The sequence below is a fragment of the Bactrocera tryoni genome, chromosome 1, assembly GCF_016617805.1.
Source record: "Bactrocera tryoni isolate S06 chromosome 1, CSIRO_BtryS06_freeze2, whole genome shotgun sequence".
NCBI classification, from domain to species: domain Eukaryota; kingdom Metazoa; phylum Arthropoda; class Insecta; order Diptera; family Tephritidae; genus Bactrocera; species Bactrocera tryoni.
In genome coordinates, this window is record NC_052499.1 from 72,822,660 (window position 1) to 72,839,789 (window position 17,130).

Sequence of the window (17,130 nt, forward strand, 5' to 3'; positions counted from 1 at the left end):
ATCAACAGAACACAGAACACAAAAGCAAAACGTTTTTCGTTTAAAACGTCGCTAATACCAGCTGCTGTTGTTGCTGTTGTACGCCATAATGGCACTACACACACGAACACTTACGACTGTCACGAGGCGCACAGCTAAATCGCTTACAGCTTGTGGGGGCAAGTCAATAAGCGACTCCATGAAATTGCACAACTACAACAAATTGTATGCACACAACAAAGCAGCAAAGCGAAAAAGCAAAATGCCGACGCATGCGCCGTGCCAATGGCAGCACAGCAATTGGCTGCTAGGCTCCGCCTCCATTGTTGCATGCGATCTGCTTGCCAGCATAGGTTTGCATTGAGAGCTGTGTAGTGTAAGTACAAGTATGTGCCGTCAGTGCTGCCAAGTTTCGATAGAAATCTATGAAGCTTACAAGAAGAACCTGTTTCACGCTGCTTGCTCCTCTACTAACCATCGCATGTACCGAAATGCTTCATTGCCTTTTGAAACGGTATATGGAAAAGAGGCGGCGCTTATTGCAATGTGTTTTCTCGATTTTGTTGTTAGTGCTGCTGTTAGTGTGTGGGCAATAATGTTCATATTAAAAGGTACCCGTACACATTTCAAGTATTTGTTGCTGTTGCTGCTCTTAGTAATATCACTATTACCGTAGGTTAGGGCGGAACGCTGAGTATTTACTTGCTAACGAGCGCGACGACAACTACAACACAGCAGGAAGGAAGCCGTAAAACTGGTATAACGAGCCACTACTGGTGCCACCAACAGCAAAAGTAATAGCAACAACAGCGACAACCGCTCTATTCGCCGGTGCCTGGGGTGAGTTGTGTTCGGCACACGCTTGTGTTGGTGGTGGTGGCGGCGGCGTTGTTATTATATCTGCTGCGCTCTACTCTATCGGCTGGCGGAGAATCAAAAAGCGGAACGTTTTATTATTAAGCTGCTGCTGCTGCTCTGGTGCGGTTGCAATAATCGAGACTAGCGTGCGTTCGCACAAAACCACTTCATAACTGCTTGGCTACACGTTCAAGTTAATTTGCGCGCTGTTCGCTTTTCGCTGCTCGCCTACTCAACTCGTAATAACGGTTTAAGAACATACGCACGCATACATTAATAAGTTCGCATAAGCGCGTTTGTGTGTGTGTATGTAGGTGTGCGTAGTCCGCGACATATTTGTGCAATTGGCGTTGACAGCGCTTTTTGTCAGCGCAAGCATTTGACACCAAACACATTCGCGACTCATACACGCTCGCCGAGTAGCACGGCAATTGGCCATTCAACAAATCGGCTTACGTTCAAAAGCGTTTAAGCGCTTGCTGTGACGCGTTCCGTTGAAAGTTGTGAAGTTGCGCCTAAATTAAATGGCAATTTTGTGAAAAGACAAACAACAAATAAAAGTGTGTGTGCAAAATAACAGAAAAAAATAAAACTACTTACTTAAAAAGTATACCAAAAGCCGTTAACTGTTCTAAAATTCATTGAAAATTAGTTGAAAAAACTACTTTTTGAATTAAAACTACTTTTCTTAAAGTTATACGCGTTTTATCAACTCCTTCGGTATAAATAATAAGTGCAGTGTTTTGTGTTTCCGTGAGTTTATACTAAATTGGCGCCACAACACCTCACCATGTCATCAACACACGAACATGAGGATGAGGAGCGTGACGATGTTGAGGATGAACAAGAGATTCACGTTGATGTTGATTCGGATTCACGTATTTCCTGTGGCAGCGGCTCCGACGTGGATATGGAAGGCGGCAGTTGCTATGATGAAATGGAAACGCCGCTAAGGTTGGCCTTAACTTATATCCATAGCCCAAGCAAACTTTTTATTGAATACTTATTTGTCTGCTAAGCTTATTAGAAGATTTAGTATATACATATGTACATGTGCATATGAGGTACAATTGTGATGGATCCGTATATGGATATTCTACTTCTAATTGCCTTATATGGAATGCAAATTTCTATCATTCAAATAACCTTTAGCTCAAATTGGATTTAAAGTTGGGAACTAAAGCACTTTTCAAATCTCATCGGGAATTATTCATAAAGTATAAGTATAACTAAGCATAACAACATACTCTTGCAACTTGCAAGGATTAAAGCCAGGGAAGTATGTACATTCAGGTGCATAAGGCCTGTTAGTTATGTATATGGCCGATTTTTCACCCGATTTTAGTCTTTCTAGGAGTGGCTGTAGTCCATTGTCGCCCATTTTCACTCTGTATCACAAAAATGTCGGAGGAATCCCACATACCTAATTTGGTTGAAATCGGTCATCGAGTCACGAGTTATACGTTTTCACATAAAAGTGGGCGGTGCCAAGCCCATCGTCCAATTTTGACCCCCTCCTATCATCTCGCCGGTTAATTTTATGTTTCGGGCATATTTAGTTGTTAATTTATCGTACGTTAAGTAGTTTTTAAAAGTACCGTTATATAACTAGTGAGCGAAACTATCATCCGATTTCATCCATTTTCACACCGCCGGTAGTAGTTCTTATAGTATTTGCGCTACATTGAATTTAAAGGGCGATGCTACGCCCACAACTGGATCTGGCTACTGCGATCTCCTGTGTCAAATTAAAGTTGTATATCTTAATTTAGTGGTTAGTTAGTTAGTTACTTTAAAGATTTTTCGTACCATAATTCTTCAATTGACGTTTTGACAGACTGACTTTGTAACTAATATCCTTGCTTTATCTACATCCAATTGTTTTATTACGACCTTTCATTTCGAATCTCTCATTAGAAAAATTCTCTGACCGTTGAATAAAAGTTCTAAAGAAATGATAATGAAGATATCGTGTTTCTCATGGAGGACGTATAAATCTTTTATTATACTTAATTAAAATTAAAATTATGAAAAATTTTAGTATTTACTTGGCCATAAACGTATAATATTAGCGATGTTTACCTCGTCGCATTTATTGGAGTTCAGACTTGACATTGTCGTATAGGAATTCAGGTGATGAAGTTAAAAATCAAGACGAAGTCTAATTGTCAAAGTTGCGTGGATGAAAAGAGTTGGTAACATACATTTTTCTCCGAAGTCGAGCTTTCGCTAGACCGAGGTTGGAACATTACAGGCGCATTAGCCGTAATTTCATATTTTCCGCCTCCACAAATGTTTAACAAAGCTCAAAGCGCTTGTCGATTTATGAGGGTCTTGTTGATCCATAAGTAGTCGCAAACTAACCTAATTTGGCCATAACAACAAAATGCAATTGCCTTTTGGGAGAAAACTATTTGAAATATCCGATCATTCAATTAAAAGTGAAATCCAAACAAAGACTTTAACGCTTTATGCCATATTTTATAATATCTATATTTAGAAATTTGTATATAAGAAAAAAGTCGTTTACTTAATATGAATTTCTCTAAAAAATCGTATACAAAGCTTTCCGAAATCAAGCTTAGTGACAAAATCATGATCCAATTAGTTGTCCTAAAATCAAGCACATTATTATACATTATATGATTATTCACTTTTACACCTAGAAGACCTCACATATTTTAAATCGCGTATATTCACATAAACTAGAACTCAGAAATGCCTAATAGCAAAACTATGTTAGTCAAATGCTTAAAAATTGTTCAACAATTTAAAAACTTAATAAATGTATGTATGTATAATTTGTAAATTAACTAACAAATTAAACAAACGCGAGCAAAGCAAAATGGGATGAGAAAGAAAAATTAATAAGCTGTGAACACAGCGACGGAGCTAACACGCTGAGCAGCAAAGCAAAACGAGCAACTTTTCTAGTTATGCCACATTCAGGGCGACAAAGTGTTTTAACGGTATATAATCATTATATTTATGTTGTGTACCGTTTCTTCTAAGTGAATTCTTCCGTGAATCTTTTGAGGTCTCGTGGTTGGTTAATTCTGTTGAGAAGTAGCAAATTGAAAAGAGGAGTGAGATTTTAGAATTGAACTAAATTTTGATGGTATGTATGTATGTAGACCATGAATACGATAGGTTAGATTTGGCCCACCCTAACATAAATACATAAGTATATACATAGTTCCAGATTTTAGAACTATTTCTATCCAATTTTATAATGACAGATGGGTTCAGTTTTTTCGTTCCTCGTAGAAAAGAAACATATACATATGTATGTTCTTTTAACGATGCTTGCTTGTTCTTTTTACATATATGTATGTTCCTTTTCTGAGTTAATTATGATATTAATTGATTTTGAAAGTTCTGCAGTCGTATTTTTTTGCAACTTGGCTTCAGAAGAAAACTTTTAAATCGAACAAAAAAATAAAAAAACCAAAAAAACCTTAACTTCGGTAGCACCGGATCTTTACACGCATAACATATGAGTCTCCCACGTTTCTTTCTGTGTATTCCAAACTTCGTGCAAACTCATATACCCTGTTCAGGGTATAAAAAATAAAAATTATTACTCATTTGGTTCCTAGAGTTGGCTTCTTATAACAGTTGTTTTTAATGCAGTGTGTTTATTGTTTCAATTTGGGATATACTACTCATCTCAATTTTATCTGACCGTTACGAAGCCTAATTTAAATTTATGATAATTTTGGTTATGACACTCAAAATAAATAATTGGGTAGTTAAAGCTTTGCTAGAGGCTTGGTGAGATATTTTTACAAATTACAAATTGATATGTTTGTTAACACTACTTCAGAAATAGAAGTTGCTACGAGTTCTAAGTTGACCCCGTGAATTCGCGGTGCTTTTTCATATAATTAAGTCAGTAAACCGAGTCGACGTCTACATCTACAACAAGTAAAGCATGAACATCTGAACAATAATATTATGTTTCATTCTTGAAGCTAAGTTGTGTGTAAAATATATATAATATTACATTTATATATGAAAGATGTCGTCAATTTAATTTTAGCACGATAAGAGCTTGTGAAATCAACAAATTGGCGTCAAGAGCAAAGCAAAATGTGAGAAAATCGTGACCACTTAAACTAAACGATGCTTGTTTGGCATTCTCCACATGTGTAAAGAGAGTTAAAATATCAGGGCCGGATTACCTGACAATATGGGGCCGCTTTGAAACTACTTAGCTCTACACTGACTGTTCAATTATGTTGCTTAAAAAGTATTGGCTTGCATTTTATATGAATATACATAAATGTTTTGAAATTCAAATGAAATGATAACGTTTTAACTCTCTGACCACAATTACACAATTGGCTTTTTTCGAGTATTTCTTTTCAAATTTACTGCTTTACTTCCTTTTAGCGCCCCTTAGTTAGTGCCGGCCCACATAACTGAAGTACACGTAAGACCTGCACCGTTATACGCCAAGCACACAAACTGAACTACCTTGTTACCCAACGTGTAATCCATGCTTTCGTGAACAAATTTTATGCATAAGCATAAATATGTACATATATCTACACACATTTGCACATAGTATGTACATATGTATGTATGGCCCCCATTTATAATGAGTGTACATATTTGATTTCCATTTTAAATTAATGAGTTTTACAAAGTGTCACTGATAACAACACGAATATGAAAGGTAGTTTAATCCAATAGACTGCAGCGCGCTGCAAACGCGAATACGCGGAATACTCGCATTTATTAATTAAGAATCGAAAGGAGACTGGGGGCCCACGCAAGGCACGACATAGCGCCGTTTTCGATTAGGCATGCGAATGACGGTGGACAACAATGTCAACAGCAAGTAGTCAGCAGCCCGCAGTCGTATTAGCAATCGCTGGCAACCCCAATGGTATACAAAACTAAAAGAAATCACAACAACAATCGCCCAAAGTCAATCGAATAACGCTGGTGCGAAACATGAACATGAAAACGCGCGTTTAAAAGCAAATATTCGTGTGAATTTTGAGATTGTCCAGCAGCCAATGACGGATTCGATAAAAATAGAGCAACAACAAGCGAGTGTGCGTGACTCTCTGCATGCGACAAGTTTCTACACGAATATTTGGTTTATACTAAAATGCCAAAAATGCTTAAAATCGCAAACATCGCTTGTTTTTGTAGATTGTGTCAAAAATTGAGACATGAAGAGGCGTTAAGTCTTCGAAGGAAATTTTTTTGCATATTTTTTAGCTTAGGACTTTATTCTGTGCATGCAGAGCTTCACATGAAGTGAGAATACGACGTGCCGTTTTTCGAAGTTAGCCTTAAAAGTCGAAATAGTTGCCTACGAATTCCAAAATTGTTTAATTGAAGACATCATTAGTAATTATAATTATGTACCATAAGTTATAAAAGAAGTGGAAGTATGGCTCTCATCCACTTAATACACCATCTTAATAAAATTGAGGTTAAATAATTGTTCTATGGATTTTGTTAAAAAAAAAATTAAGAAAAGGGGTTCAAATTGCCCCAATTTATATTTTATTACGCTGGACAATAACTAGACCAATAATTATGTAATCCGATTTTCCTTGTTGTTGTTGTATTTGTAGCGGCTCAATTCTGCAGAGTTGAAAGTCCTTGGCTGGATAAAATCCCTGGTCCATTCCGGTTACGTAGATCCGGCTGTACCGACTTTTCCTAACACTCATTGATTCGTATCTCGACTACTTTTCGCTTTAATTCCGGAAATTATATCCGATGTGAAAATAATTCGAATCTAAAGTCCGAATTCTAAAATTAAAAAACGCCCAAGGCCTAAAAAAACAAAATTGTGTGACTTAACTGAAATAAAACAATAAAACCCCTTAACTTAAACGGCTGCACGGAAGCTTTAATACCCTTCACACGTGCAACAAGATCTTTATCTTGATTTCCAAAGGTCGGGATGTGTGGAAGTTAAATGAAATAGTGATCCGTTTGATCCGAAGTTTTTAGATTTATTGATTCAAATGAAATTTAGGGAAGATAAGTTTTCCATACAAAGACTTGATTTTAAAAATTCCGCTTTTATGGTTTATAGTGGTCTAGTATCAGCGATTCAACTGAGCAGCTTCATTGGGAGAAAGTACGTGGGCAAAATTTCATCTCGATATCTCAAAAACTGAGGAACTACATACATATATAATAATAACATACTTATTACCCATCCAATTTAAATCATTTCTCAAAATTCGATTTCATTTCTAATTGCAGTGAATCCGTGCAGTCGGAGCAAACGCGCTCATCGTCTAGTGAGAATTTACCCTTTAGCATATCGCGCCTGCTGTCGAAGCCCTTCGAAAACAACAACAAACAAAGTCCTGAAAAAGACATACAGAGTGAACATGACTTGGCCGCGTACAAGTTGGCCACAAGCATAGCAACATCGACGTATGGCGGCGCCACCGCACTCTATACATATCCGCATCTGTATCCCACCGCAGCTGCGGCGGCCGCTGCCGGACATGTACTACGCGTACCGCCGCAACGCACACCGTTAACCTGGGCGCTACCCCCATTGCATCACGCCGCTTTGGCACATCAAGCGGTCAAGGACAGATTGGCAGGTGAGTTGGTCCAAATAAAATAAAAAACAATAACAACGATATATTATTATAAAATAACAAAAAATTAAGAACAACCAAAAACATGAGTACTAACAAAAGAGCTTCCGTTTAAGTGCTGTCGCTGCCACTGCTTTAAACAAGAGTTTGGCGTATTTGAATATTTTCAATTTAATGATCCATCAAAAACGTCGGTAACATCAGCCGTTTTGTGCCAGCCAAACATGTTGGGCGGCAAAACGTTGTAAACGCTGTGGGGCATCTACTAAAATCACCATTTATGGATTGCTGGATTGCTCATGTTGTCGTTAATCGGAACTGTGTCAAAATCATAAGGGGGTCAGTGATGTGCGCCTTGGTAATGGAGAATACAGTTCGTTAAAAGAGCAGTGTGTGATGTTTTGTATCAAACTGAAGAATTAAGCCAAAACTCATGGAAAAATATATTGGATTTTGGAAATCAACTTTTGAAAAACGTCTTCACACAGTATTAAGGGGCACCTCTTGTGCGAAATTTGTAAAAATTCGATTCCATGTTCATATTTCGATAGATTCCTTTAAAAATAAGATAATAACTATAACATGCTAAAATATCTCAAATAGCTTTTCAGTTACAGTCTTCGAAAGTGTAGCCGTTCTAATATTGTAGGGTAGTTTGTCAAAAAATTTCTAAAACTTTTTAAAAAGGTTTAGTTTGGTGTCCTATCGAAGATGGAAGATTGAAAACAGCATTTTCGGCATATTTTGCTTTTTTGCTATAAAAATTAATGCTGTTTCCTTTTCATTGGTAGAGTTTTTTACGTGTGGGGGTCCCAAACCCAACACACAACCCTGGAGAGGGGATGTTTCGCCTTCTCACTTTAGCTCGCGTTAAAACGGTGGTTGTTTTACTACATAGAAGTTACTTGGTCTAAGACCGGAAGTCGTTAGCTGCTTAAGCCATATGTAAAAGAATCGTTCTGACTACTTCCAAGTGAAGGGCGATCAGAGAACTTTCCTCACTTGCGTGAACTTCTATATGCAGAAGATGTGTTGTCTGAACGTCAATGCCAAAATTGGTTTGCAAAATTTCATTCCGGCGATTTTGACTTAGAGGATACACCTCCGGGAAAGACTCTTGAAGCCGATATGGTTAAAATAAAGTCGATCAATGGAAAAGATGTAGTGTTACACCGTGATAATGCGAGACCTTATACAAATTTGAGGATTCGCGAAAAGATTTTGCAGTTTGAATGGGTGAATGGCCTAAAACAATCATCATATTCTCCAGACTTGGCACCTTCGAACTATTACTTTCTCCGACCGTTCTGTGCAAAATTTGTTGGTTGGGAGAACCTTTACCTCAAATCAGAACATCAAAACTACTTGGAATTTTATGACCATGCATTCAATCTCTTACTCGAAAGATGGAAAAAGGAATTGAATCAAAAGAAAGAATATATAATTCCATAGAATGCGAATATTAGACTGGACTAATTTCTAAGAAATTCTTGGTATGATCATAAGAAACTGTATCGCTTTGCACTATGGTAAAAAGCCAATTCTCTTGTGATCTTATTGAAAATACCAAAATATACTTTCTTTTGTTCAAAATCAAAAAATATCCAAAGAAATTCGTATAATCCAAAAACCGGCTGCCGTGTCGTCTATTTATACAAAGTCCACAAAAAACATTCAGCTAAAGTATGTACATCCAATAAGCACACATATTTGCTTATTATGTTCCAAAACCTATGTATCTTCATTCATCCTACGGCCCACATTTCAAATAGCTTGCATGAGTGCTGTAAAGACGTCAACATTAATCACAGCAGTCCTCACTCAAGCGGAACCCATTCGTTGTGGATTCCAGCTTATCAGTGCTTTGGCGTAAAAGCTTTTTCCGCGCGGAAGACCACCGGCTGGAATTTGACAAATGAATTGCATTCAATTATCGCATTACAAAGCATCAATGAGGCTGGTTTTAGTGGTGAAGCTGTGGCAGCATTGAATACAAAGCTGTCAAAGAGAAGTCATCAAGAAAGAACTCTGCAAACTATAGATTTCACTTTCTATGCTAGTGCACTTTACTGGCAATACAAAACATACTTATATAGACATGCTAGATATATGTATATGCATACAGAAAAACAACTGTACATATGTATGTGTGGGTCTTCATATGTGCCACTTAAAATAATAACAATTATAGAGGGAGTTGCACACAAAATCACTAAAAATGGCAAAAGGCTACTGTTTTTCGTTGCAAATTGCGGTGTTGCCAGCAACAACAACATTCACGTATAACACATTGCTGCCCTCAGCACAACAACAGTAGCATTAACATGATTGCCACAAAGCACGCACACTTGAAGAATGCGTGCCACATCGATCTTACAAAAGAGTGTTGCAGTGAAAGCAACAACAACAACAGCAACTAAAAATTGTACGCTATAAAATGCATCAGCAACAACAACAACTACACATGGCAAGAGTTTTGAAAAAGGATGTGTGTTGCAGTTGCACGTTCTCGGCTGCACGCACTTGTGCACAGGCATTTTGGTTGCAACAAGGGGGGCGGCGTGCGCGGTTGGCGTACTAAATGGTGGCAACGTGTCACACAGCTTCCAGCGGCACACATGGGCATGCGCTGTGACTGGACTGCTGAACCGATTATCATTGTTGCTACTGTTTTACGGATGCTCAGACTTTGATGGAGGCGCGTGATCTGCTCGCATATATGTATATGCTGTATGTTGTTCTTGTTGTTGCTTTTTAGTAGTTGCAAATTTAAATGGCTAAAGTATAAAAGCATGTTCGCCTTCAAACGTTCTCAACTACACATCGCACTATCACCCGTTGCGCTTCGATGAGTTCGCCGCCCAGAAGTACTTGCTGTCACACACTAGCACTTGCAACTTTGGGGAGGCCTGTCGAAGCCAACATGAAGAACCAATGATGCTAAAGATGATTCGGCGCGTTAAGTATTCATTTTCGCGAATATCCGATTTCATTTCCGTTGGTTGTAATGTTTCAGTGAGGCTCGAGGCAAGCTTGGCTTTTGCTAATTTGTTTACATTGAGCGTTCCTTTCGTGTGTGTATTGAAGACGTGTGCTATCGTGATTAATTCTGCGTAAAAGGGTGTTGTGTTAGGAACTCTGAATGCTTTTATTGCATTTAAAATTTTAAAAGGGATCAAGAGTGCTTGGAAATATTTTTTCAAAGAGATTTTCAAAACGATTCTGTTTCATATCTGATATGAATTCACCACAACTTACAAGTTATATAGAATAACGCCCTCATGGTTATGCTTGCATACTTCTCTCGGCATTTTTAGGTATCCTTTGCTTTTATACATGCCAAGATGCAACTAAAAATTTGGTCCAGAGGATTCATCCGATGAGTCCAATTTTCGATGACTCGTTCGTGCATTTCGACTGGTAACTGACGAATGACACACGTGATGCTTTGTTCCAAGGCCTGAATCGCAGCGGGATTGTCCGCGTAGACTTTAAACTTTACATACAAAGCGTATCAGCTCAACGAAGTATTCTCTCAATAAATCCGTTGATTGGTACGATGTGTGGGAAGTAGCGAGCAAATGTCGTCGAGATCAGCCCTCAAATAGTATGTTATCATGGTGCGATAACGGTCGCCATTGACGGTTACGTTATTACCAGCTTCATTTTTGAAGAAATATTGGCCGATGATTCCACCGGCCCTTAAACCACAGCAAACCGTAGTTTATCCTGGATAAAATGACAGCCCTTGAATCTCTTCGGGTTGCTCTTCGTTCCAAATGTGGAAGTTTTGCTTGTTTTGTTACCCATTGAGCCAGAAATGGTCCTCATCGCTGAACAAAATTTGTCTTGAAAACTTCGGATTTTCCTGGAACTTTTCAAGATCCCACAGACCGAAGCGATATCGCTAGGAAAAGTCGAGCAGCTTCAGCTCTTGCACAACCCGTATTTTATACACTTTCAAATAAAGATCTCGAGGTAAAATGCGCCAAGCCGTTCCATACGCCAGTCCGAGTTGCTGCGAATGGCGCCGAGTCGACTCTGCATTCTCAGCTACGGCTGCTATATTTCCTTCACTGCGTGCTGGACGTGGTCTATTCGGTCGAATATTGTCCAAAAATGAACGCTGGGTCTCAAGATAGGTTATGATGCTGCGAATAGTACGCTCAGTAGGCCGATTGTCTTGACCATAAGTTGAGGGAAGCGCGCGAAGCACATTCTTTATAGACGTTAATTTATGTAACGAATGATTTGTAAACGTTGGTCAAGGCTTTCTGTGATGAAATGCCAAACAAAAAAGGCTGGTGAAAAAAGTACCTCTACTGGCGATTTTATTTTTTATTAGGAATAAAGATAACTCTCGAACTTTAGGAAATGTGTAATTTGCAAAGATAATTTTAGATTTTAAATTTTCTGTATAAGTTTCAAAAGTTAATGGGAATCGTAAATAAATATCTGAAATATTACGAAAATTTAAATTTCTGGTATCTAGATAATTATCTATAGATAAATTATAACTCTAGAAACTTTTAATTTTCCCCTATGAAGCACGCCCCTTCATTATCTGAAAGATACGAAAGATTTCTCAAAGCATCCCTAAACTTCTTCTACGACAAACAAAAGCGCAACTCAATGCTCCTAAATACAAAAATCGAAAAACCAAAAATATCACCACAGTATTTCGTATTTGACCTGTTTAGCCCACCACTTAGCAGATCAATTTAAATTCGTGTCACCGACGGACGAATCGTAGACAGCATTTGTCGGTTAAGCTTCTCGACGCAACATTGCCTTGCCGGCACTCTCCGTTTTCGCTACTCTTTCAAAGTACCGATTGAAGTGTTCGATTTTAGCACTGACAGCGCGGTCGGTCAGCAATGCGGCTTGAGTGACTGTGGACTTTTCGTTATTTTAATGAGGTGGTTTACATGACTTTTTAATTTCGAGTAGAAGGAATTAATTACGCGTTGGGCGGTCGCAGCCGCCAAATTGACTTTGAAATCGAAGCGCGAACACTTCCACGAGCATACACATACACACATGGCACAAGGCAGTGGCTTGTGCGCCGCCGCGTTTTGTCGTGCACACGTACAAACACACTTTATGCTCGCGCTTTCCACAAACGACGCGCCTGGTTGTCGGCATATTCCTCTTATCCATGCAAATTGTGGCGGTCCGCGCATGCGCAAAAGCCGCTAGTTGATACATATTTAAGCGCAAACCTTTATGTGTATGTTTGTGTGTGTGTTTGCGCATATGGCTTTGTTAAGCTTTTAATTTTATTAATTACTAAACATCGGCTGGTAGCCGGCACTGTTCGTACATTTCCGCCTGCACCTTTTTATTACCTGCTTCTCGGTGTCTTCTCAAATTTTATGCGTCAATTCCACAATTAACTATATGCACACAAGAAGTCACATACTTGCCTCAATTCGATTATACATTCTTATAAACAGAAAATATTCAATTTTATATCTTTTCGACCGTTTCTTCTCCGCCTCGCTACCTCACCGCCGTACGCTCGTATTTCTCGCTGCGCGTCGCGTCGCCGTTATTGTGCTTATTAATTCTTACACTTTTATCAGAAATTTACGTTGTCGCTTGTTGTGCTCTTTGTCTTCGCTGATAAGGTGGCGCCTTGGCTCTTTCCTCTAAATTGACTTCTTCCAGTCGTTGCCCCGCATTAGCGCAACCATGGTGGCAACATTTCATGGCCCGGCCTCATCTGTCCTTATGCTTCGATGATTTATGGCTGCCTTAAGCCGTTTCTGAACCGTTTAACGATAGGACTTTATGCATATTTAGCGCCGCTATGCGACAGTCATCAACATTAATTGAGTAACAGTTCGGAAGTGGTTAGTGGCGACAACGATGGCTGCACCTTCGCTTCGGACTAAGTGAATGCATAACACATACGAATATTTATGTATGTAAGTATATTGCCAAGAATGAGGAAAAATATTTGTAAGACACAAAAATAGAAGCAAGTGGTGGAGATAATTGTTGCTGAAGGCAAAGTACAGATCAAAGAAAAACCAGAGGACAAAACTGTTTCAAAAATTGAGAATCATCTCTAACTTTGTATTACATATGTACATACATACTTGTACATAGAAGTAGAGAGAGGTCTACAATTTTTTTATCGATAATGTTTTTATAAAAATTCAGAATCTTCTCTAACATTGTAATGGTTTAAATTTGAAAACTTAAAATTTTTCACGAATTATTTGTTTAAGCGTTTCATTATAGGCAAGCTCGACTAAGGCCATTTAACCAAGCTAAACCAAACTTTGTTTGTGTAATTCCATGCACTCGTATAGAGTCCTCGACTATGAGAGTGGTATAATCTAAAACAATCGATTTTCAAAAACTTGGTGCTAGGTCCGCATTATAAGAGGCGTTCCTAAAAACCTGCCAACCCCGCTCCCAGGGTTTCTGGAGAGTCACTGTCGATGTGTATAGTCTGGCGGGATTCTAATGGAACGCAGTTCCTTTTTTGATGGTGATTACTTCCTTTAGACGGTCCAATTGTTGACAGTATAGAGAAGCACGTGGCAAAATGAAAAAATATTTAGTTAAAGTGAACTTGGAGATGGTTAATGAAAAAAATTGATGGTATTCGCAAAAGAGGAGAGTATAGAAGACTCCGTCCGCCCGGTAAACTAAACTCTGCATATAACAGAAAAGTGAAATAGAATGGAATATGATTCAATTGAGGTTTGCACCGTGGCCTAAGGTTTATTGTGCCCTCTCCTCCATCAGGCGCAGCACTCTGATGAATTCTAGGAACTTGCGGGGCCTTATTCAGGTGATGTGATGCCTATCCCGATATATGGATCCAAAGCCTTACACCGTCTACAGATTGCTGTCCAATCTAGAATCAGGTGCTCAGGAGTTTCCGATTCCTTGTCGCAAAACCGGTAGTTTGCACAAGAGAACATGCCTATGTCGGACAAGTGCATCTTGAGGCTGCAGTGTCCAGCGTAACGTGTTTTGAAATCTGTTGCTTGCTGTCATTAACTTTCTCTTCCCACACTCGGAGCAGCTAATTTATGACGTGGCACCCTACCACAATATAAGGTTCTGGTCCAACCATCCTAAGAGCCACAGTAGAGGGGCCGAATTCTTCAGCCAGCTAATTGCCGATTACCCCTTTTTGCCCCGTCACCCAGGTGAAGTGTAGACGTTTGCCAACTGACAGGATGTCCAATAACAATTTGATCTCAAAGGCTTGGATTCCTTTGCTTGAAGTATACTTGGAAAACATCTCATAGGTATAGAAAGTTTGGTCCTGCAATGCCTCCACCAATTTCTTCCGATATTTCCTTGGATTTGAATAAAAGTGGTCCAATAATTTTTCAACCTCACCGCCCGATAGGACCACTATCTTAAAATAAGGGGATGGAGATGCGCGGATGGGGTAGCAGCTTTGTTTTTACCCTGTGTAAAAACTGGCTTGTCCGCCGAATTTAGAAAAATGGAGAAATCGGTCTGTAAATCGATTATTGTGTTTGAAAGAGAAATTGTGCAGTAAAATCAAAGATTTTTTTTAAGCTGAATACGAGGACTTTTCTCCCTCGTTGATGATCTGAAAAATTAGTGAAACGAGTTTAAATGTGATCGCACCTCAGTTTTTGATGAGCGAACTCGAAGTGCTCTTCCACAGTCGAATAAGGAGGTTATCGTTTGCAAGAAAACGTTCTTTCCGGCGAATTATAAAAGTTGGATCATTGCTGTGTCCTGTGTAACGAGCTTATACGAGACTATGTTGAAAAATAAATCACGAATTTATATAGATATATTTATCGGGTCAGCATCGAAAATTATTATTTTTGGTTGATAATATATCTACATATTGGGTAGTCGAAAAAGTATTTTCGTATTTTCGTATTTTCGCAATAGATGTCTCCAGTGTTACCAATCACATTGTGTTATACCGTATAGTGTTGGAAAGGTGAGATTTTAAGCTTCATTCAAAAAATTAAAGCTGTTCAAAAATTGTATAAAAATGGAAGATTTCGATGATTTACACTGATGAAAGTTTTACACATGGAATAATGTCTCTAGTGGAAATATGGCGAAAAGTGGTCGATCAAAATGGTACATATTTGTTTATTTATTTATTAGTAAAAATATAAAAAAATATAAGTTGAAGTTTGATTAGAAATACGAAAAGACTTTTTCGACTACCCAATATTAGTTTATTTAATATGCTATACGGATCAACTGTTGTATATATTTATGTACATGCCATCAATGTCAAACCTTCTTTTTCCATATTATTTAAATTCATATATTTTAATATAAATTGAAAAGTTTTCCAATAATAGACACATTTTGTACACACAAAATAAGTATTTCACAATCTGACCCCTTTGATTCTTCAATAACTTTTAATTTATTGCTAAAACTTTTCGAACAAACTTATTTATTATAAATGACTTCGATGCCCGATAACGTCATATGCAGGAAGCAATTTGCTTAAGTACTTTCATAAAAGTATAAAATCGATGCTTAAGCAGTCGTTAAATATTTTCAAAGTAAAACTTTGCCAACTTCAACGCACCGAATTCTTAGTAAGTTTCTTATCCTTGAAAGTGCCTCGTTGTCCTCCTGTTGCTGCATGTTAAACCACAAAAATCATATCTTAGCTATTTTTCAATTTATCTAAATCAAGTTCAACTACTAACTATCCTGGGGTATTTACATTTTCGAAGGGTCGTCGTATCCTACACAATAAATACATACTTATACACACAAATATATATTTTAGGCAAATGCCACACCGTTCTCACTCGTCCTTTCGCCAGTTTCCGTCGGTTTTCCGCATAAATAATGCATGTTAAAAGCTTTTCGCATTATTCGTCTTGTGCTAAGCCACAACATTCAAGCGACGCTACGCTCAAGACGATGAAGAGGAAAACGACGTAGAGTGAGACGACGCTTAAGAAGCAGCCCGAGATGCAAAGAATACTCAAGCACTCGGTTGATATCATAAAATTTCATATCCCCTTCGGATTATTTAAAAACGCTTGTGTGGAGCAATAATAAATAAAAATGTACTTATATAAAACCGTCGAGCTCTTGCAAGATTGTTTTACACATATGTTTCAGAGGTAGGTTAATCGGCCCCCACAAGTGAGCTGTTACCGTAAAGCGCTATATTACATATAAATATTTACGTCTATATGTTGTTAGTGTGTTTATTAGTTCACGAATTTTCACTGCGTTTCTGATATATTCAAATTCAATCGCCCCCAACCACCGTTATTCGCAAACAGCCCCACTTATGTGAGGTATGTATGTGTGTTCATAACACTTACAGCTACATAATTCGTTGCTTTAAATGGGGGGCCTATAAAATTATGCTTACGTGGTTTAAAAAGGATTTAAAAGCCTGCCCCCAAGCTCGAAGCCCTTTTCATTGCTGGTTGTGGCTGCCACACTCGTAAAATCGGCAACGTTCACAACGTCGATACACGTAGATTTTGGGGTTGAGCATAGGGTTGATCTTGGCGTCAAGCAAGCACACATACATATACTCGCGTACTCAGCTCCATCTCCAAATGCCGTTAGGTGTTTTTGTGGGGTAAGTGGCAAATCATGTGCTTATGATGTGCAGCGTTTGCGGTGCGATAAATAGCTTTTACTGCAATTGATATTACCGAAAATATGGCCGAAGCACAGCAATCTTGTGCGCACA

General features: G+C 38.4%; 1 protein-coding gene across 1 annotated transcript in view; it reads left to right on the forward strand.

Moving 5' to 3' along the window:
• The first annotated feature begins 1,547 nt into the window (after positions 1–1,547).
• Positions 1,548–17,130, forward strand: part of LOC120766221 (T-cell leukemia homeobox protein 3) — a 37,340-nt gene continuing 21,757 nt past the window's right edge. Inside the window, exons 1-2 of the mRNA XM_040091596.1 lie at positions 1,548–1,791; positions 7,078–7,430. Of these exons, the coding sequence (XP_039947530.1) occupies positions 1,628–1,791; positions 7,078–7,430 (517 nt within the window). The 5' untranslated portion in view covers positions 1,548–1,627. The remainder of the gene's footprint in view (positions 1,792–7,077; positions 7,431–17,130) is intronic.